This window comes from Schistocerca gregaria, chromosome 2, assembly GCF_023897955.1.
Source record: "Schistocerca gregaria isolate iqSchGreg1 chromosome 2, iqSchGreg1.2, whole genome shotgun sequence".
Classification (NCBI taxonomy): domain Eukaryota; kingdom Metazoa; phylum Arthropoda; class Insecta; order Orthoptera; family Acrididae; genus Schistocerca; species Schistocerca gregaria.
The window spans coordinates 216,956,381-216,979,799 of record NC_064921.1 but is presented as its reverse complement, the minus strand read 5'-3'; the positions used below and the strand labels follow the sequence as shown (position 1 = coordinate 216,979,799).

Here is a 23,419-nt window from a genome sequence, read left to right as displayed (position 1 = left end):
TGACTCTGCAAGGTTGCATGGACGTCTGGAGTGAAGTTGTGCATCATGCAGCCTGTTGCGCACAGTTTGAGTCATAACATGATGTCCTTGCTCTAGATTGAAAAACACCAGGGATAGGATACAACCATGTCTCATTCCCATCTCAAGTGCTCACTCCCATGACCTTAAACTCTCATAACTGCTATCTCGTTTTTGTTCAATTTGTAAATAACCTTTAGCTCTCTATATTTTATCCCTGCTACCTTCAGAATTTTGAAGAGCATGTTCTAGTTAACATTGTGAAAAGCTTTCTCTAAATCTACAAATGCCTCTCTTTAACTTAACTTTTAAGAGAAATCGTATGGTCAGCCATGCCTAATGTGACCCTACATTGCTCCGGAAACAAAACTGATCTTATCTGAAGTTGGTGGGTACTATAGTCCAATGAATATTACTTGATAGTTGAGACTTAACATGTTTGACCTGGTTTCCTCCAATCAGAGCACTCACCATCTTGCCCAGATTGTTTAGCATTGTCATACTACCACAACAATTAGTCAGATCACTTTCAGTTCCTTGTCCAGCTTTCTTTCATGATGTGTTTGGGTCCTGAATCCTAGGTCTGGATCTTCTATTTTGTATTTTATCACACATTGTAACCACACCAAAAACAACACATATTCATAACAATGCTAATGATATACACACATTTCATACACAGCGCTAAGCAAATGTTACTGGATCCTTTCCCCCAACACTTGATTCAGTGTCACATATACAGTTATTATAATCACAGAGATCAGCATACATTAGGTAAGCTTCATACAACATGCATGAAGTTGAGTTTTTGAAGGCTCAATTCATTGTAGCAGCTGGTTGACCAGAGTTGCAAATACAGTATAATGCCACAACACAGCATACTGAAGTAGCGCACTGGTCGGTGCATAAACTTGATTTGCAGAAGGTTGTAGGTTCGAATCTTGTTGAATGCATCAGACCTTATTTTTTTCTAAATCAGATCAAAAGACATTTTTATTCAATTACCTTTTTTAAACGTAATGCTATATTTCTAATACTTTCGTGTGTCATTTTCGTCATCATATTGTGTTTTTTATTTGCACTTTTCTTCCTATCATTGTTTATTTACTTGGACTCTGTCTGTGTTACCTAATATAATCTGCAACCAAGTGCCAAGGCGGACTTCTCATTGGTTAGTAATGCGGTACTTCATGTAGCCAGTGTGAGGATAGTTTCAGGTAACCAGTGATAGTGAGAAATTACAGTTTGCTTTAGCACTCAAACTTGAATTTTTCTGTCTTTAGTTTGCAGGTTGAGCTTAGCTTTAATTGCCATGCACAAAAGAGACATGATTTTAGTTCTGCCGTAAATTGTTGTCTGCTGTTTTCTCGAATACATTGTGCATCTCAAGGTTGTGGCTAGATTAGGAATTGAATTTAAATTTAGGGCTACAAAGGGCATTGTTGGCTGCAGTTCAGTCACTTAAAAGCAGCTGCTGACAGAGCATCTCGCATTCCCATCATACCTCATCTCGCATTCCCATCATACCTCGTGGGAGGCCACTTCCAACATTGCACAGAGATACACATTAACAGCATTTGTGAAGTGATCTGCCATGTTTTCATGTGTCACCTATGACCAAACAAGAGCCAGCAGCAACATTATAGTATCAAGTGACATCTTTCACCTGTCAAGTAATTTTAATTGGCCTAGAGTCATTCCATTTTGTGTGTATGATTAATGTTAGTATTTGCAGTGACAACTTCTTAAACAGATGTTTCAGTAATATTCATTCTTGTCACCATATACCTTCACAGGAATTGGAATTCTGATGGTCTTCATGAAGGCTGAAGGTATTTGGTCTGTCTCTTGAGAGTAATTATGTCATGGTATGTTCTCAAAAGGCTCTCAATAATTCTGAGATGTATGCTCAAGTGGATTAGTTTTGATTTAAATCTCTCAATGTTCTGTCACATTTTTCGTGCAGTATTATATCCCTCATCATATCTTCATCTACTTCCACTTTTAATAATAATGTCTTCATTAATTTCCTTTTTATAGCCCGTTATATATTCATTCTACCTTTCAGCCTTCCCTTCTTTGTTTAGTTCTATCTTGGCAAGTTAGTTCTTGATATTCATACAGCTGCTTATCTTTTCTCCAAATGTTTCTGTAATTTTTCTGTATGTGGCCTCAATCTTTTCATGTAAACTTCTATGCTTCATATGCTTCACTTTTCTCATATAATCTTTCCTGTTTTTTCAAGCTGTGCTTTTTGTCAACCTGGCTTTGTAGATGTCTTTTTTCTTTTGCCTCCTCCATTTGCGGCATTTTTTTATATGTATTCTCCTTTCGTCTGTTAAATCCCGTATACACACATTAAAAAAAATCACCCCGATTCCCAGAACTCCTGAAGATAGACATTGCCTGTGGATATTGTATAACAGACACAGTCCCTTTGACTGTTCAGAGATGTCACTAAACCCACCGAAAGATGTAAACAACCATGCACGAGCAGCACATATTAGGCAGAGGGGATCCAAAAGCCAACCAGATCCAGCCATCCCACCGGGAAGGAGGTACACGGCTCCTTTTGTCTGTACTTCAGCCATGCCTAGATGGCCAGTACAGTGGTTTAATCGCATCCACGTTGTTCCTTTGTGCCATGAAGGGCTCTGAATAATGGAAATTTTCAGGTGTCTCAGAGTGAACCAAAGCGATGTTGTTTTTGACATGGAGGAGATACATAGAGACAGGAACTGTTGAAGACATGCCTCGCTTAGGATGCTCAAGGGCTACTACTGCAGTGGATGACTGCTACCTACGGATTATGACTTCGAGGAACCCTGACAGCAACACCACCATGTTGAATAATGCTTCTCATGCAGCCGCAGGCCGTGTTACAGTTCAAACTGTATGCAGTAGGCTGCATAATGCGCAACTTCACTCGCAACATTCATGGTGAGATCCATATTTGCAACCAGGACAACATGCAGTATGGTACAGATGGGCCCAACAACGTGCCAAATGGACTGCTCAGGATTGGCATCACATTCTCTTCACTGATGAGTGTCGCATATGCCTTCAACGAGACAATCATTGGAGACCTGTTTGGAGTCAACCCAGTCAGGCTAAATGCCTTAGACACACTGTCCAACGAGTACAGCAAGGTAGAGGTTCCCTGCTGTTTTGGGGTGACATTATTTGGGGCTGATGTATGCCACTGGTGGTCATGGAAGGTGCCGTAACAGCTGTATGATACATGAATGCCATTCTCCAACCAATAGTGCAACCATATTGGCGATTCATTCGTCTTCAAGGACAACAATTCGCGCCCCGATTGTGCACATCTTGGAAATGACTACCTTCAGAATAATGACATTGCTCGACTAGAGTAGCCAGCATGTTCTCCAGACATGAACCCCACCGAACATGCCTGGGATAGATTGAAAAGGGCTGTTTATGGGCGACGTGACCCACCAACCACTCTGAGGGATCTATGCCAAATTGCCGTTAAGGAGTGGGACAATCTGGACCAACAGTGCCTTGATGAACTTGTGGATAGTATGTCATGACGAATACAGGCATGTATCAATGCAAGAGGACTTGCTGCTGGGTATTAGAGGTACCAGTGTGTACAGCAATCTGGACAACCACCTCTAAAGGTCTCGCTTTATGGTGATACAATGTGCAATGTATGGTTTTCACTAGCAATAAAAAGTGTGGAAATGATGTTTATGTTGGTCTCTTTTCCAATTTTCTGTACAGGTTCTGGAACTCTCTGAACCAAGTTGATACAATACTTTTTTTTTAATGTGTGTATTATGTGTCATCCAAGGATTTCTGCTGGGCCTCATCTCTTTGCCCATTTGATTCTTCACAGCCTTCACTATTTCATCTATCAAAGATCTCCTTCCATCTTCTACTTTACTGCTTTTCCCTATTTCAGTCACTAAGTCAAAGGCCAGGTCCCATCTCCTTAATACTCCATCTTTCCGCAATTTCTTTGATTGTTACCTGCAGCTCAAAGTCAATAAATTACTATCAGAATCCACCTCTCCACTGGAAGTAATTTTTAGTTTAAAATCTGGGTTTGAAATCTTTGTCTCACCATTATATAATTAATCTGAAAACCTCTGATGTCTCCAGGTCTCTTCCATGAATGTAGCATTCTTTAATAATTCTTAAACCAAGGGTTAGTAATGATCAAATTATACTCTGTGCAAAATCCTACCAGGCTGCTTTCTCTTTTGTTTCATTCCCCCAGTCCACATTCTCTGGGTAATGGGGACAAAAAAATTGAGGAGGAGGATCTGCACCCCCACCCTCAGATTTTAATTGACAATAAAAAAAATCTCAGTTTCAAGCCTAATTGTAACATTTGAAAATTTAAGATTATGCTTTGCCCCATAATAAGGGAGACAAGAAAAAGTGCTGGATATTTAAAAATTGGATCTCAAAGTTACGTTTTTCAAAATATATAATAGACATATTGTTTTGAAGCAAAATGTTAATGTAGTATGAAAAAGATCAGTTTTCAGAGAAGTAAAAGATTAACTTCAGTCATGACTCTTGTATTAATAAAAGATATCTTCAGAACTGTTAGTGATGCAAAGACTATCCAGACTATGTTAAAGGGAGAAAGTGTAACACGCAAACCAAATGAAAGTACAAAACAACACTTTAAACAGAAACATATTGCAGTTGCTAATGATGATCAAAAGACTTTTGACACAATTGTGAAGATACAAAAAAAGTGTGTAATAAAAATTACCCTGGCAGAGTATTCATGGTGTTTAAAGAAACAATTACATTAAACTTTATATTTGTTTACCTATGCCCAAAAGAGCCTAAAAAACTGCAAGAGTTAGTTTAAATACTACTCACTTGCTTTACACTCAATAGTGGTGTCACAGCGTTAACGTCAGTTCGCAATGTAACAACTAGTTTACACACCCACAGTGTTAGGTGTATGTTATATAGTTTGTGCTAAACAGATGATAAAATGTTATTGCATTGCTTCTGAAACAGTACTGGTTCAAAAAAATGACCAAACAAGAAATATTTTGTTGTCAAACTGCTAAAATAAACCAAACAACAAATTCTGTAATTTTAGCAGAGGCTTCTATAATAATAGCCTAGAATTCATGATAGTTATGGACAAATCATAATACTAGGTTGGTGCATAATTTTTAGTGTTTTTGTTTTGCGTGTTGATGTTTTAGTTGCTACGTGTTTATTTATCAGTTGTTATTTTTTTATTTGTAATTCGCTTTTGCTGTTCGAGTTTGCACGTTGTCATTTTGTCGTTAGGAGATAGTGCATGGAGCTGTGGGTGCTGGAAAATGGAGTGCCAAGTGGAGAAATCAAAACATTTACAATGTATTCTTCTGTTTGAGTCCAGTAGAGGGTTACAGCTGCAGAGGCAGCCAGAAACAGTGAAACCATGTATGGGGATAATGCCATTAGACAGAACACAGCAGGGAAATGGCTTTCTCATTTTAAGGAGGGACCATTTAAATGTATTACTCCACACTGATCGTTGTGCTTGAGAACTGACAAATGTGGTGAACTGTGATCATTCCACCATTGTGTGACATCTCCATGCAATGGAGAAGGTTCAAAGATCATGTGTACAGGTACTGCATGCCCTAAGGCAAAATCACAGAAACCAGTGGGTGGCCATATGTTCATCTGTACTGTTTCATCATCAGTTGTTCATGAACAACACTGACCATTCCTATCCTGCACCGGTGATGATTAACGGTGTCTTTATGCTAACATATGGAAAAGAAAAGAATGTTTGAGACCAAAGAAAGCAGAAACTCCCTGTAAAAAGACCTGTGTGCATCCACAAAAGATAATTAAAAAGAAAGAAATGGTTGAGCCCAAGCAAAGCAGCAATTCCCTGTACAAAGACTTGCGTGCATCTGCACAAGGTAATGTTATGTATCTAGCGGAACAGCAGCAGTGTGGTGTATTTCGAACTGCTTCTTCAAGGTGTAACCATAACTGCTGAAATCTTGTAAAAGTAGTCCAAGAACAATTGTCAGAAAGGTTGCTTGAAGTGAAGCTACTCCACAATAATGCATGCCCACGTTCTGGTAGACTGACAGGAAATGCTGTACAGGAGTTGGATTGGGAAGTCATTCTGCACCCACCTTATTCACCTGATCTTCAGATTTTTCACTTTCTGTTAAACAACCTTCAAGGAACTTCCATTTCGGATGCTCTGAATGTAGCTCGATAAGTTCTTTCCCTCAAAACTACACGATTTCTGCAGTTACCCCAGCATTAGCATGCAGTTGTAAAAAGTGAAGGATAATATATTATTGGTGACGAAAGTCACTGCTATGTATATCTGTCGTTTTTATCTTAATTTTGGAAAGTCGCTATGAACTTTTACACTGACCCAAACTTCACATATCCACATACAGTATAGTTGCATGTTCTTGGGAAACACAGTTTCCTCATACTTTCAGCTGTTCACAACAACAACAACAACATAGCAACGCCATGTTAAACTTCCATACAGCCATTTGTGTTGTTGAGCCATGCAAACGAGATGTACCAACAAAGTTTGTCAAATGTAATGTCACTTTTGAAGCAGTTCTGCATATCATGTCATGAAGAATTTGGACACTACTGGGAGTAATTATGCTGACAAAGCATTTGTTTTATTGGCTTTTGCACTGTGTTTAAAGAAGAAAAAGAAGAAGAAATACATAGAAGAAGAAAAAAGACACTCAAGGAATGGTTGAAGTTGAGAAATAAATGTACCCTTGAAAATCTGCTAAAGGAAATATTATACTCAGAACTTGATTATTACATGAGCTTTTTCTGAATGTACAGTCAAACTTTTAAGAACTTGTTAGAATTACTTCACACTCACATTGGAAAACGAGACATAGTTACATGAAAATGTGTTCTTTCTACTTGGTCCTCAAATGAAATTTATTAAAATACAACATGGGAACATATACATTGTCTGCAGAAGAATATGAGAGTTGTTATTTTTTTTTTTTTTTCCTTTTATTGGACTCCTACTTATATGTTGCGCATAGAATATTGATTTTTATCCTTAATGTCTTCCTACATAATATTTGGTTGGGAAAGACTCAACACCTCTGCTGTTTTATTAATCACCTGTGCCATTTTGGTTTTACCTTTCGTTGGCTTAGTTTTTTTTTGTCGCATCTGTGTTCACTTATTTCTCAACCTCAGATTATGACAGTCGTATGTTAGCTTATATCATGTTAGTAAAGCTTGATCCTTGCTGCCAGTAGGTTTTAATAGGTAGGTATTTCCACAAATATGTGCTGCTTGTGTATAGAGTCTTTTTTAAAAAAATATGTATTACTATGTCTTAACTCGCATGGGTGTTTCATTGTTTTTTGAAGTTGCATTTGTAGCTTGTGTCATACTATGTTGCAGTACTATCAAGAATGACTGTTAATTTATTTTTTCATAGATTTTCTGAGTACTGAGATATATAGTTCAGAATAATCTGGAAATCTCATTAATTTCCTCTACAGGATTGTGAGAGTAACCTCTCTGGTGAAGATAATGCCTCTGGATCAAGTGTGCCAGAAGAAGCTGAGTGTCGGACTTTGGTTTGTGGAGACTGTGGGAAAATTTTTTCACAAAGACACCTTCTTACTAGACACAAGAGAGAAGTACACCGTCCAAATCATAACCTTGTATGTAAGGTAAATAATCAAATTTTCTTTCTCTATCAATCTTCCTTCATATCAGAACAACAAAGAATGTTGATCCATATACTGTGCGTGCAGTAGTAAAAGATGCTTAAAATGAAAATAGGTTTTAGATCCCTAGTCACTTATCAAGTGTTAAGAGAATGACTGTTCAAATGTCTGTGTGCTTGCTGTAATTAATGTAATGTTGTCCTCACTGTCTCTCTGGGAGGGATAGTTACAGGATACTAGTATATTCCATGAGTCATCATCTAAAGCTCGTTCTTGAACATTTCTCAGTATAGTGTAATCAAACAATAGAAAATCCAGGATGGAATGTAACATTATCATGAAAAGGAAAGTTGCAACTCAGGCCAGTAAGGCCTTTGTCAAAAATAGACCCCTACCCCCCTACACACACACACACACACACCATTGTGGTTCACCTCTTCAATAAAAATTAATAAATGTGTATTTCCATCTGAATTAAGTCACAATTGTCAAGCCATATCACAAGAAGCATAAGATTGACAAAGCTGAAAACCACTGACCAGTCAGTTAAATTCAAATCTTAAGTATTTAAAAAAGTTATAGCACTGAGTTTAGAAAGTTATCATATCAAATAAAAATAACATCTTAAAAAAAGTGCCATATTTAAACAAGTAATTCAGTATTAATGAAATCAGGCAACAAAAAAAGGATGACATGTTTGTTCTTAGATCTGTCATGAGCATTAGATGTAATTTTTCATGAGGTTCTAGGTCCAACCCGGGACATATCTTTGAAATTATTAAAAAAATTTAACAATTTACTGAAACATTAAACTTTATTTATTCACTTGTATTTTTCACTAGTCATGACTTTTTTTTCCAGAATTGGTTTGCCTCCTTTAAGTAAATCGTAAAACTGATAACAAGGAAGTTCTGAATTAATTTTGAGACTTCAAAGAAATTGTATTCCTGTTGCAAGTTAACATTAAACACACATTTCGTTTTGTTCATTGCTGACTGATGAGGCTAAAAACCGAATAGAGATAAAATGATTAAAAATGTGTAGAAGAAGTACTTGACACCCAGATACAACATAAATACATTGCCACTATTGTGTATCTTAATGAATGAGTGAAACTGATAGTCATGCCTCCCCATTGATGACAGCACTTGCTCAAAGGTTGACTGAGAGGGACATGACCATAAAAGAATGTTTAAAAATACAATGTTGAACATGTAGGTCTAAAATTTAACGACATCCCCACCAGTTATTAAATTTTAAAACCCTAGATATTACCAAAAACATATGATAGCCCTATGCCATGGGATGTTGTGTCTGAAGATGGTACAGAAGTAAAATTGAGTGACACAACTGTCTTCCTTGGTGCAGTGTTAAACATCTGTCTTTGGAACATCACATCAGTCTTGTATGCCTAAATTTAAGAAAATCTGTTTATGTAGTGAGAACAGTGTCAGAAGTTATGAATTGTGATCAATGTAAATGGTACATTTCATACTAGTGTACCCATACCTCACATGTGGAATTTTAAGTAAGGATGTGTGCTATTGCCAAGCACATAAATATAGTATTAATCCTTCAATAAAAAACAGTTCGGATTTGTTGCAATCTCAAATATAATGTCTCATGCAAAGGGACATTAAAAAGATAGAAATTACTCATACTGCCATCGACATATATTTGTAAAATTGTACAACTAATTTTAAGATAAAAGCAGTCAAATAGTTTAAACAAAAATCAAAAAATTGAAAATCCAGGATGTATTGTAACAATATTATGAAAAGGAAAGTTGCTACTCACCATATAGCGGAAATACTGAGTCGCAGAGAGGCACAACAAAAATTGTTACAAATAGAGCTTTCAACCATTGGGGCCTTCGTCAAAACTAGACCCCCCCCCACCCACACACACACACACACACACACACACACACACACACACACACACACACACACACACGTGCAAATGCAACTCGAACACACATTACTGCAGTCTCAGACAACTTAGCAATCATTTCTACTTTATCCTTTCTTACTTGTCATTTGAGTACCTATCTATCTTTCCCTCTTTCCATATTCAGCTACTTCTATCGCAGAAGACCTTATTTTCCATTTTCCTTGGCTTCCGATAACCTACAACTTATTTCATATAAGTAGGCCGAAGAATCAGGCTGCACAAACACACATCAACACACACACAAAGATACCCTTAAACACAAACACAAAAATTACAAATTAGAAAACTGAAGCGATGTCAGAATTGCAAAGGGATGTAGGGGAATAAGGATAGATGTACATATGTACATCTGGGTAGATGCACACATTACATTGTTTTTATAAGCATCGTTTCTACATCATTCCATAATTCTCCCCCGCCCCCCCCCCCCCCCCTCGTCACTTCTTATATATACATACAGGTATACAAAGAAAGGAGGATAGCAATCAACCCATGGACCTAGAGAGACAGGAGCAGGAGAGCTGGGGTAGTATTATAAAACAGAGAAAAGCCAAATTGGAGTTAATCATGATAACCATTTGAGAAAAGTCAGGGTAGCAAATACTCTGATGAGTTGCAGAGTAGTGGGACTTGATCATTATGTATAGACATAGTATCTACTAAGAGTTGGTTAATACAGGTAGACATAGCATATGCTATGAGTTGAACAATTTGTGTAGGCATAGTATTTGCTTATATGATAGAAGTGAGCAGTGGAAGAGGACTCTAGAGTATTAGATGGAGTTTTAGAAAGTGAAGATGAGGTGTAAAATAGATTTCAACATTACCAGAAAACATTTAATTATAGTGTAAATAAAGATGTATACTAGGGCAATGAACCATGATGCCTACTCAGGAAGGATAAGAGGGGTGCAGATAGGCAGACCTAAGAAAGGCTGACCTATACTGTGCAGACAGAGGCACCAAGAAGGGGACTGACCTGTATCATAGGAGAATAGGAATTAAGAGGGGGCGTACCTACTGAAACGGAAGGAGGGAGTGCACTCATAGGGTCAACCCATATGTGAGTTATAGGTACTGTTCCTAAAGGGGAAAAGGACAGTATCATAACAGAAGTCACACGATTTATAGGACTTAGTCTGGTAAGTTTTAATTTTATGCATCACCAGCCTTTTATGTCTAAAAATGTCCACAAAAAAGGAACACTTTCATTTTACCCAGAATTGCTCCAAACTACAATAAGTAATGAATAAGTACATACTTAGGAAAGGTAGTTACGGAAAGTTGGAACAAGCAGTAGATTACTCATGGGTGAAGTACACCTGGAATTTATGATTGGAAAAAGAGTAGAAACAGAAAAAGTTGGTCCTCGTGATTTTTAGATATTGCAATAGCTAACTCCAACATGGATTGAAAGGTTCACATTTTGTAATTTTAGTAAAATGGAAAAAAGGAATGACCAGGCAATAAGAACAAGAGTATTTACAATTATTAATAGAAAAAGATGTATTGTTGAGAAATGAAGTGTTATCCTATGTGATATTAATTTACATGCTGATTGTGTATAAAATATCACGTGTTTGAGCTGAAGGAAGGGATATTTAGTGCTTTGAGAATATCCGTGTAAATTCAAGAACCACTCGTCCTTACACTATCTTGAACACACAATATTTTAAATATAAGTGTGAGAGTGGAAGCGTATTTACTGCGCCACCTGTTTCTGTGTGCAGGTTGGAAGTTTGTTATGAGAAGACTGTAAGAGTGGCAGTCCACTGGCGACGACAAATGTTTGCCGCTAGTAACTTACTTCATGTCTTAGCTCTGTACAAGGCAAGACATATGTGATGTCCATAAATCATTTGATTGTTAGATCAATGTTATTATAAATACGTTTAACAGAGTGTAATGTTTAATGACTACGTTGACTTGCAGAAATTGTTGTCTGTGAAAGTTGAAAATATATTATGATTGAACTGAACGTATTCATCGAGTACCCAATTATGTCAAGAATAGAGAAAAAGTCTAATTCATTCCAATAACCAGTGAAAATCGTCAGAGAAGAAGCTCTTGGGAGATCGATGTAGCTGAATACCCAGAGAAGAGGATTGGCTAGTCACATCACGTAAATCATCTGTAGAGAGTGAGGCGAGAAATGTGAATGCAATCCAGTTTTGCACCGCTTCTCGTGTCGTCAAAATGTTAGAACGCCTGTGTACTGTATCATTTGACAAACGAATCTTGCTTACTTTCATAGCTGCTTCATTTCCTAGCATCGTCATCACCATTTCTTTGCAAGCAGGCAGAAAAATGTGACTCACCTATAATATGAACTTTTACACTCTTGTGCTAATAGTTCAGAGGCTTGTTAGGAAGCGATCAGAGCTTTATCAGTAACAGACATAACACTTTTAAAAGAATTTGCTGTTAAGACAAACTCTCAAAATACCTTACGGGTTTATCTTGCAAATGTGAATGCATTGTTTTAAAATGTTTGCTCAGTTTACTAGGAAGCAGAGATTCATTTGGCATTTTATACACACACACTAAACGTAGTTGGAAAGGATAATCTTCACTTCCAGTCAAAGTGAAGCTATAGCTTAAGTATCTTCCATTGTAATTATGAGTAGGCCGCTGTTTTGCTTTTTTTAATTGCACTTAGCGTTTGTTCAATTCCAGAATTGGATTCTGCGATGGCATGTATAAAAGTATAGCTATCACACCTGACAGACAAGAATTAACTGGTTTTCAGAAAATCATTAAGTGGTTCTCTACAAATGGGCTCTCATTAAACTTTGACAAAACACAGTATATACAGTTCCACACAATAAATGGAATGACCCCATTAATAAATATAGACTTCAATCAGAAATCGGTAGCTAAGGTAGAATATTCAAAATTTCTAGGTGTATGCATTGATGAGGGGTTGAACTGGAAAAAACACACTGAGGATCTACTGAAACATTTGAGTTCAGCTACTTATACTATTAGGGTCATTGCAAATTTTGGCGATGTACATCTGCGTAAATTAGCTTACCACGCCTTTTTTTCATTCTCTGCTTTCGTATGACATCATATTCTGGGGTAATTCATCATTGATTAAAAGAATGTTCATTGCACAAAAGGATGTAATCAGAATAATTGCTGAGCTCATCCAAGATCATCCTGCAGACACTTATTTATAAACACTTATGAAATTTGTTATTAACAATCCAAACGAATTCAAAAGTAATAGCAGTGTACATGGCTACAACACTAGGAGAAAGGATGGTATTCACTACTCAAGGTTAAATCTAACTTTGGCTCGGAAGGGGGTAAATTATGCTGCCACAAAAGTCTTCGCTCACTTACCTTATAGCATCAAAAATCTGACAGATAGCCATATAGCATTTAAAAGGATATTAAAAGAATTTCTTAATGGCAACTCCTTCTACTCATTAGATGAATTTTTGGATATAGTAAGTGGGTAATTTCCCAACCCCCACAAAAAAGTTATTGAATGTCATATAATATTTTGTCTAATGTAATATGTTGTACAGACACCTTTTATTAACCTCACACGTTCCACATCATTACGAAGTGTTGTATTCATGATCTATGGATCAAGTACTAATCTAATCTAATAATCATGCATGTTTTTCAGAAATCTGTCTGTTTTATTCAGTTGTATTATGCATATGAGACTTACTTCTAGCACTTTCAAAATTAGCAGTATGTTGTACACAAAAATGTGCACAACAATGGAAATGTGTTTTCTTTCTGGGTCTGGATTCTTGTTCCTCCATGGGTTAACAGTGCTGCCAACAATAATTTTCAACTTCCATTAACCATGCTTCTGTCATGAAATAGTTGAATCACTGAACTGCACTGGAAATTACACTCGGAAGTAGCAAGGCTTCATGAACAATGACAGTCCATGTTCACATGTGCTACTCATCTGTAGCAAAGAAAATGAAATGAATTTTTTTTAGTCACAGACAGCTCAAGCGAATGTTATTTATAATCTTTTGACACACTGTTGCAGTACCTAACTTGGTCAAATGGGCAATAATAATAATAATAATAATAATATGCAATTCACTTCCTATGTGCTGTTGCAGCACTACTCGGAGTAAGGTGGAATAGATTCGCAATCACTGGGAACGACACGAAACCTTCTGATTCTGTGGACAAGTTGTGATCACATGTACAGTGCACAAGGTTTAATTTCAGCATGGCTACCATCATAAAAGAACATAGTCCATAGGCAGAACAACTGCAAAACTAAAGCCCAACACGATCATATAATATCCGTTAAGAGTTTCTGTCGGAAAAACCCTTCAGTCATCAAGTATGTTTTCACAGTTTTCCCCTGATTCTGAATGTATAGATCTGACCAGAAATCCATTAATGCTTGACAACCCTGTGGATTAACTCCATAATTATTTACAAACTTTAAGAACAATACAAGTGTCGTACCGTTTGGTTATGGAAAGAAGGCATGGAACGAGGTGAGCAAAAATAATTTGCATGGCGCCTACAGGGTGAAGGCTGGTGAGGGGGGGGGGGGGGGGGGGGGGATGGTTAGGAAAATTTCACAACCAATGCTAGTCATCCACGGATGCCTGTGCACCTGGTACTGACCAGTGACTAATACAGGTACACACAAAAGTAGAAAGGGATCGCTAAAAGCAAATTATTTCTATTAAAAATTGTGAAATTAAGGTATGGCTGTTGTAATGCAGTTCTAGTGCAAGGAATTAAAGAAAATGGCATTTGAGGCATTTATTAATTACGAATGGCCATGAAGCATTGTGTTTTAAGAAACTTACAATCCATGGTTGCATTCTTGGACTGCAAGTTTTTTTACAAAACATCAAATCGGTTGCTGTGTTGGCCACACCAAACTTTACCGTGAATATCAAGACTTACCAAGCGGGAAAGCGCCGGTATATAGGCTTTCCCGCTTGGTAAGACTTGGAATCTTTGTTTTTAATATATTTTTCCCATGTGGAATGTTTCTTTATATATGATGTCTGCTTGTTTCTGTATATATATATATATATATATATATATATATATATATATATATATATATATATATATATATGTGTGTGTGTGTGTGTGTGTGTGTGTGTGTGTGTGTGTGCGCACGCGCATGTATATACCTATCCTTTTTTCCCCCTAAGGTAAGTCTTTCCGCTCCCGGGATTGGAATGACTCCTTACCCTCTCCCTTAAAACCCACATCCTTTCGTCTTTCACTCTCCTTCCCTCTTTCCTGAAGAAGCAACCGCTGGTTGCGAAAGCTAGAAATTTTGTGTGTGTTTGTGTGTTATTTTATTGTGCCTGTCTACCGGCACTTTCCAGCTTGGTAAGTCTTGGAATCTTTGTTTTTTAATATATTTTTCCCATCTGAATAATTATTTTTCTCACCCCAATGCGAATTACATTTTTCCTGGAATTCCTTACACTTCTCAGTGGTGTAAGGGAGGACCTCGATGGGCCAGCAATGGCTTTATCATCACTCATTATTTTTGAAATACCTTTGTCCAGTTCCCACACAGGTGCTACTGATGGATAGCTAAGATTAGCAGCAGTGCAAGAGAGAAGACAGTCAGCATGAAACATTCCGAATGCTGTCAACACTACAAGGAGAATAAGCCACCTTATTTCCTTAACCAAACTGAACTATTCGACAAAACTGAAGGACTTGTTCCGTATTACACCTGTTGTCAAATGGATAAAATTGAGTAGCTATATTTTCTTTTATATTTGGACATATGTTTTTCCAAAATATTACAGGGTGCACCAGTGCTCCCTGGCAAACACTTTGAGAACCACTAAGAAGCTTAAATTTTTAGAGACCATAGACCTTGGTAAGTGATATAAATTTCAACTTTATAGGTCTATCCATTCCTGAGAAAAAGGTGTCTTAATAGATGGACAGAGAGACATACAGACAGACAACAGTGTGATCCTATAAGGATTCCGTTTTTACCGACAGAGGTACGGATCCCTACAAAATGGGAAGAACTGTTTTCGGAGCTGAGTTTGTATGGAGCCTCAGTGTGTGTGAATCCTGGCTGCACTTAACCAGATTTTCTTGTCAAGTGCTTAACACTTTGACATTATGAATTGGCAAACTATTTAGTTTTATTCTGTGGAAATGACACAATATTTGGTAAAGTCATATAATATTGTATCACTTAACAGTAAAACTAGTACAGTGAGGCATGCATAAAATTGGACAAACTCCTCCCCATTTCTGCTCAAATCTTACAATCTTGCACTAGTATTCTTGCTTTTTATTTGTTTTAGAAGCTCCTGTAGTAGTGGCTTCTACCTCTACCAGTCTTTCTTCCCCCCAGAGACTAGTTTGGAATATGTAGAGCAGAATGATTCTGACTACTTATTTTGCGACACAGTCTTTTTGCAACATTCACAAATTTTAATTGAAGACACTTCAGCTTTAGTTGGTCCATTCATAATAATAGCTGCTTTGGCATCCTCACCTGTTTTGGGTCCTCAGAAAGCACAGTAATGGCAGCTGTTAAGCAGGGGGCCAAGAAGATAATCAATTTATTAAATGCAGAATTGCAGGGACTGATTTTGTCATTCCAGGTAGACTTACTGAAGAGGAAACAGTGGAAATCGATGAGAGAGGAATACGAGGAAAAATAAATTCCTATTTCTGATGTAATGATAGAACACTGTTTTTTTATTAATTAAAACATTTTCTTAATTAAATGTTTGTTTACATTCTTCGTTTACACAGCTCCATAGCTTCTTAAAGAAATGATTCAATACAAATTTCTTTTCAGTGAAAAAAGAAGAGTAACATGTTTCAGTTTGAAATTTCGCAGGTTAAACAATTTGTGCACTTATTTGCCATAATATCTGACATATCTGAGTTCCAGAAAAAATCAGAATAATACGGAATTACACAAATTAGGTCAATTCTTAAAAAATTGGGAACAAATCCCCCACACACTACAGGTTGCGTATGGTAGTAACCATTTCTCATATTTTGTTCGTACCACAGATACATATGTTTGATGCTCCTTCAACTCTCATTACTGGGAAGTTTATTGTCGTTGTCATTAGGTGCCTCAAAATCTTCATCCCCTGTCTGTTTTATAAAATGATTCAAAACAAAACTGGCTATGATTACATTCGGGATTTTTGTTTGAGCATATGTTATTTTGTTTTGCAGAACTGTGAGTCACTTTTTATCTGTCCAAAACACCAGTTGGTTATGAGACTTTCCTTGGAGTGAGATGAGGCCCACTTCTCAAGTGTTTGTGGATTCTGAGATGGTGTCATTAACTGTGGTGCAATGCCATACCTTTCATCTACTAAAACTAAAGTATTGTGTTGTTTCTGTCTTAGGATCTGGCGTACATCATAGTTTCACCGTATCCTAGCATCATGTACAGACACAGGCCATGAAACATTGATACTAGCAAAGCCCATTCAATAAGGACAGAAGGTTTCATGATGGGTATGTGCATACAATTCAGGAACCCCCAATCCCCGCGGTGGTTCACAACTCCTACAAGCACTTGCTTGGCCAACCTGAGGCACTGGCCTTCATAGAGCTCTTTCCTTTTCTGTGCAGCAAGTCTATCCTTCTACTATTCTTTCTCCTCTACATTTCCACTGTATGGTCTCTTTGGTGCCAACATCACTTGGATTTGGTTTGTGATTTTGTATACTCATTTTCTTTCCTTCCAGCACTTTCTACAACTTTTCATTCTGAAGTGAATGGTCACCATTGTTGGATACAACCTGCTGTTTCTCTTCAAAATTTCACATTAGTGTGGATCATTTATGGGAGGGGGTGCTCTATCTTTGCACCTTTCCTTTCTGGTAAAAGTAGTACACCCAGCAAGGTAGCCATTCCACTTTGAAAAGTCAAGTACCTTCACAGTAATAGCCCTCTAACCACCCAGGGTTCACACTGTTGGTACCTGAACTGGAAACTCCCCACAAATACCTAAGAGTATGTGCCTGTCATGGGTGGGGCAAAGAGACTCTGGGCAACAGTTTGTGAGGTAACTGGCGGGCTGGTGCCCGGAAAGTATTCTAAGTTCGGAGATAGCGTGGCCAAACTTGGGGCCTCTTGGTGGGTCGCAGCCCGGCAGCCACCATGTGGTGCCGAAAGTTAGCTTAGCAGCCGCGTGACGCCGCACAATGGCCAGTCCAGCCATGTGGCTGGGAATTCCATGGTGACGCTGTGTTGATGGAGACATGCCGGGAGGGCCAAAGATGGCGGACTTCGTGAAACCTTAATGGCAGACATTTCACACTTCATATAGGAATTAACAGTAGCCAGATGAATCGTGATACCTCAAAAAGAAACATGTACATTACTATTATTTGCACAACAATTCTGATGGTGTAATCAGATTTTCAATATATTTATTAGTTAAAAGTTTAGTATCTGACTGTAAATTATACAAGTAACACCCAGCAAAGAAGTTCCGAAATCTAAACGGTTCATCTAACGTGTCTTTAGAAAGCTATTGGTGTAAACCTAAATTGGTATAAGCTACAGGCGTGTAACCTGAATAGTACTTGAGTTGTTGGAGGTCAAAATGGCCGATTAATATCTATCATGTCAGGCTATAAGCACTCCACAGTTACATGAAACAACGGTATCAGCATGCTTATAAATATATTTATATCCGATATATGCTATTCATGAAGAAATTGGTTAAATATTTACTGTGTTTTAAAAAGCACAGAGACATTAGGCTATTGGCCTACCTTATGTTCTATTCCTTTGATATATGTTTATATAATTTATTTATGTATCTAATAATGCGTGTTAGAGCATGTGTATGGTCCAGACATAGGAATATTTATTTAATTTAAAGTTATTTATTTATTTAATTTAAAGTTATTTAAATGTAAATCCAGTATTTGGTATGTGTTTCAATATGCTTGTGAGTGCACATTGGCTTGGAGACATGGAGCCTCTAGCCAATCACAGCCCTTGTTACTAAGAGAGAGAGACGTATGGAGGTTGGGGAGAAGCATCGTTTCCGGAGAAGAGGAGATGGGGGAGTTCTGGGCAGTGCGGCGCGGGGTAGGTCGCACAGGACATGGGAAGTGCTGGACACAACGGATGTGGCGTTGGCAGAAAAATTGGATAGTGGAGCAGTTTGCGCATGGTCGCGGAGGATGGAAATATTTTGGAGTGCTAGCCTGTGCTCTTGTGTTATTTCTGTGGCTTCTGCAGTGAAGTTGTAGTATACATTTAGAAGCAAATATCTCACAAGCTGTTTTGTTGTTCATAACTAATTACGTAAAGTAGGAATCTATTGTTTCCCTGTTATTCAACATATTTTATTTAATTGCTGGACCATCGACACTAATAAGTGTTTTGCGGAAATATACCGCATTCTCGAAAGTGCTTATACTGTTGTACTCATCATTTAAAGTCGTTAGGATAGTACCTGCAGATTTTATTTAATAGCAATCTTTCATTTATCTATTTATATGTTAGTTTCATAATTCGCAATTGCCAAGTGATAGAAACCTTCGACCATTCAATTCATGTGTGTATTCTTATCGTTTACTGTAGACACAGCAGTATTTGATCTGTAATGCAGCAACTACGTATCGCAGCACCTAGACAACGAAACCAGCTAAAACTTTCAATATTTCAATGTTGAGTCGGAGGGTATGTAGCTGAGGGCCACCACATCATCATTCAATTATTATTTTGATAGCCAGCAAGTTTAATGGCCAGGTAGTTGCTGCTGTGGTTGGGTGGCGTCCATGGGGAAAGCCCTCATTCAGAGTGGCGAGTGACTCGCAAATAAAGGGTATCAAACTTTCTTCCACTGGTGGCCATAGGGCTCCAACAATTTCTTCTGAATTGACTTTGCTATCTACTGCAGCTCTCAGCAGATGTGTTAACTTGTGTGATGCTTGCAGTGATGTCTCAAACATCTTTACTCATGGAGCATCAACAATGGCTTCCACTTTTCCACCGAAAAAACTGTCTGGACTTCTGGTAACATAAGGAGTTTCTTCCACCGTCCTTAGATCTTAGTCCTGTTGCTCTTACATTTGTCAAAACCACTAAATTCTGGGAGCCCACGCTCTATACAAAACTGTTGGTCCTCCCTCATACATTTTAATGTATTTGCCATCTGAATTATCAGATTATTTTAGCAGATACAGCACATACTGTAGATTACATTTTACTTTTTATTCATCGTTTCAATATGATGAAAGAAATATAATTTTCAACCAAGTAAGTGTCCTCCTCAAAGGGGAATGATCATTTGTAGCTATCCCTCTATTCCAGTCGATTAGCTCTTAGTATTACTGACTTCAACTTCATCCAGTAATTGACCATTTAAAGTTGTGATATGAGCACATATGACTTCAACTGTTTTGTGCCCTGAAGCAATAAAAACACAACCGTCTCTTCTGAAGAAAGACTTATTACAATGTGAATAGATATGACACCAAAATGCTTCCTCCCTGGCTGTGGCATGGGAGGAACATAGGGCTAAGAGACAAGGGAAAAAAATAGGCCCCCCCAATACTTAGTTTGCCTTAGGACTGGTAGAGATTTCTTTTTTGACTATGAAGCCTTTATTCATTTTTGTTCACCATGAGAACAAGTTTGAGGAAGTGACAGTGATTTCAAAAATGGAAAAATGTTTCATTTCATATTCAATCATCATCCTCTGCTCTGTTACAGGCACTGCTTGCCTGTGACAAACTGGGTGACATTCCTGTTACTTAATCCCCCCACCCAAAAAAAACAGTCTCAATATGGTACCTTCCACTGCAATTGACCAGTGCAAATTAAATCATCACACTTAAACTTTCATGGTCATGAAGATACAAAGCCAAGCCAGTTATTCTGAAAGGATAATATTGTGTGCCTCATTATTTTAAAATCAGTAGACCTGTCATCAATTTAACTCGCTCAGTTCTTATTAATATGAGTTAAACTGGTGAGTTAAAGTGTCAGTCAGGGATCAAAGGTTGATAGATTTGATTCTGGAGTCTTCATCTTGGTCTCTGAAGGCAACTCATTGCCTGAAAATGTCAAAGCCATAGTGTGTTGATGTGAAACGTATGTTTCCCATCCCATGCAGATACAAGCACATGTCTCCATATTGCAACACCAGTCCCATCTGTAGACATTGTGGACATCAATTCCACACAAACATCTTTATGCCGCCTGCCATCACTCACCCCACCCCACCCCACTTCTCCACCCCTTTCTGTGTCAGTTGCGGGGAGCATTTCTTCTGTTAACTAAACTGCTACAGTCTTCAAAGAGAAAATCCAAGATGATGATGACGACAACGACAACGTATGTTATGGCTGTGACAATGTCATCGTCTCTTGTGACTGTACCATCACCTTCCATGTTTTGTATGCCGGGTTCTCCGTTTGACTACACCCGCTAATCTGGTAGTTGGGGTCCTCCTCCTACTGCTTCTACCCAAACCATTTGGGATTGTTGACTCCCCACCTGCTGGGGATGTCAGTCCCCAACCTTGGCCAGAGAAGCAACGTCGTCCTTCGACATCTCTTAGCAGGAAGGGTTCCCTTGGGATGCTTCATTCCCAGGAATCTACTGAGACTAGATACCACCCAGTGACTGAAGGCGCCACAGAGTCTGGGTGACAGGACTTCACATTCCTCCTCCATCCCATAAACTGGGTAGACAAGCTCCTGCAGGCAACTAAATCATCTGAGGAGAAGGAGGACGAGAAGTAGTCCCCAAGAAGAAAGCAATTCTGGTGGCTGCTGGGCCCCTCATGTTTTGCCTCTGGAGCCGAGGTGGTGTTCCTGGTGACCCCTTTGCCTCCAGACCCCACACCCTACCCACCTTGCCTTAGAACCAATATATGTTGATGCCATATCCTTGCAACGCGTGGCAGCAGGTGGCCCTGGGGCATGACCTGCCTTCTTGGTCCCTTCATGTTGAAAGCGTGATCTTCCAGTGGAACTGCAGCATATATATATATTCCACCTGTCTGAAGTACGACGTCTCTTACGTTTTCAGGGTATATATGCAGACAAGAAAAAAAATCCCGGATTGCCCGGTTAAAAATACACTTTCTCCCGGGTGAAAAAATGCTTTTTCCGTGTTAAGTGACAGTATATTTCCTTCTCAATACTTTGAATTGTTATGGTTTTATACACGGGCGTAGAATTTCCCGGCACTTTAGAAAACGAAACTCAGGGGAAAAGACAGGTTTTGGAAACATCTTCCATGTGTAGCAACATGTCCGCTGCTGTTTTCGTATTACGAAAGTATACACTGAAATTCCACCAAACACTGCATGTTACTTTCCGAATCATTTGCGATGAGCTTTTGTACGCCAGTCTTAGCTCATGTCACGTGATCTCGCCAGCCGATGACAGCGGATGTTCAGAGCATAGTACACGTGATGTAGTCAGCCAACAGCAACATCACTGTTAAGTAGTATGAACGTGCACAAACAGGGAAAGTAACCAGTTTAAGCTAATATACATAGTGTAGCTACAAGAAAAGCAAAGCTTTCGCATATAATATTGGTCTCTAAGGTTAATAAACTGCAATAGAAGCTAAGCTTTCACACGTAATGTTGATATTTTTTGCGCATGTTACACTTTAAGATGTATCACACAAATGTGCCAGTAAAATTTTTAATAATGACATAAATGTCTGATCTTCAGGGTTCGAAATTCTTCTAAATGGCTTGTTTTCAAAAAGTTGATTTTTAAGCGAGAGTCAAACGCTCTGTGATTTTAATAAATTCATGGTACATTCTCGCACATAGTTCAACTTACGTAAAAGGATATTTTCTTTGAAAGTAACGCTTTTCAAACCACCATTCGCAATATTTTCCCGCGACCTGTTAGAAATAGGTTCCTTTCAGCAGTTGTCTGAGAGCGCAGATAACAGGCGACACATCGCTCATGCGCAGCTATCATGACGTAGAAAGCCCATTTTGAAGTACGTACTTGTAAAACACTGAAAAATCATACATTGTCATAAAAGAAACAAGACATCAGAGGATACTCCAAGAGCATCGGAATTTCATGAACCATACTAAAATGTGCACATTTAATGTGCATACTTAAAGTGCATATTCGTATGTACAGATTCCCAATGAAGTAGACCTCAACCTGATATTAAGCATTTAAGTGTGGTTTTCGAGATGTAAATTTTCTTGGAGCACCAGTACTGTATTATATCATGTTTGGTTCTTTATTATGGCATAATGCCATACGTGCTAGACTATGAAAACGTGCACTTGAAATGCAGCGAACAGTTGAAACTAGCCAGTACTGTGGAATTAAACATTTAGTTTCAAATACAGTGACTGCCTCTGCGGGAAAGGTTGATAAAAGTCAAATTTCTTATTACTTCCTTGTTCCGCAAGGCTATTAACGCTTGACTGTCAGAAAGGTGGAAATAAAATAAAATCTGAAACTAATGGCATAGGCTATTTTAGCCTTCCGTAATTATGTGAATGTATTTTCACTTGATAGCTCCCGGCGGCCACATATATCCGTTTTGTTTTCATTTGACGTGAGAGTAAACGAAGGGGAAACAGCAAAACCACTAAATGTAAACACGGGTCACGTGGAGACTACCCACTATAACTCAGACTGCTCTGCACATCAACCCCGATCTACGATATTTGCGAACTGCGTCAATACTAAAAAAAAAATTTAATTTTCAAAAAATATGTTCATCTTGTAGCGCATATATTTCTGAAACATGAAACAGCTGGACGGAGTGGTCGTGCGGTT

The 23,419-nt window shown here is 38.2% G+C and overlaps 1 protein-coding gene across 2 annotated transcripts in view; it reads left to right on the top strand.

The window, feature by feature from the left end:
* The window catches only part of LOC126336710 (zinc finger protein 501-like), a 99,984-nt gene that overhangs the window by 35,436 nt on the left and 41,129 nt on the right, over window positions 1–23,419 (top strand). For both annotated transcript variants that reach the window (XM_050000679.1, XM_050000678.1), the window contains one exon: window positions 7,533–7,706. In XM_050000679.1, the coding sequence (XP_049856636.1) occupies window positions 7,533–7,706 (174 nt within the window). The remainder of the gene's footprint in view (window positions 1–7,532; window positions 7,707–23,419) is intronic.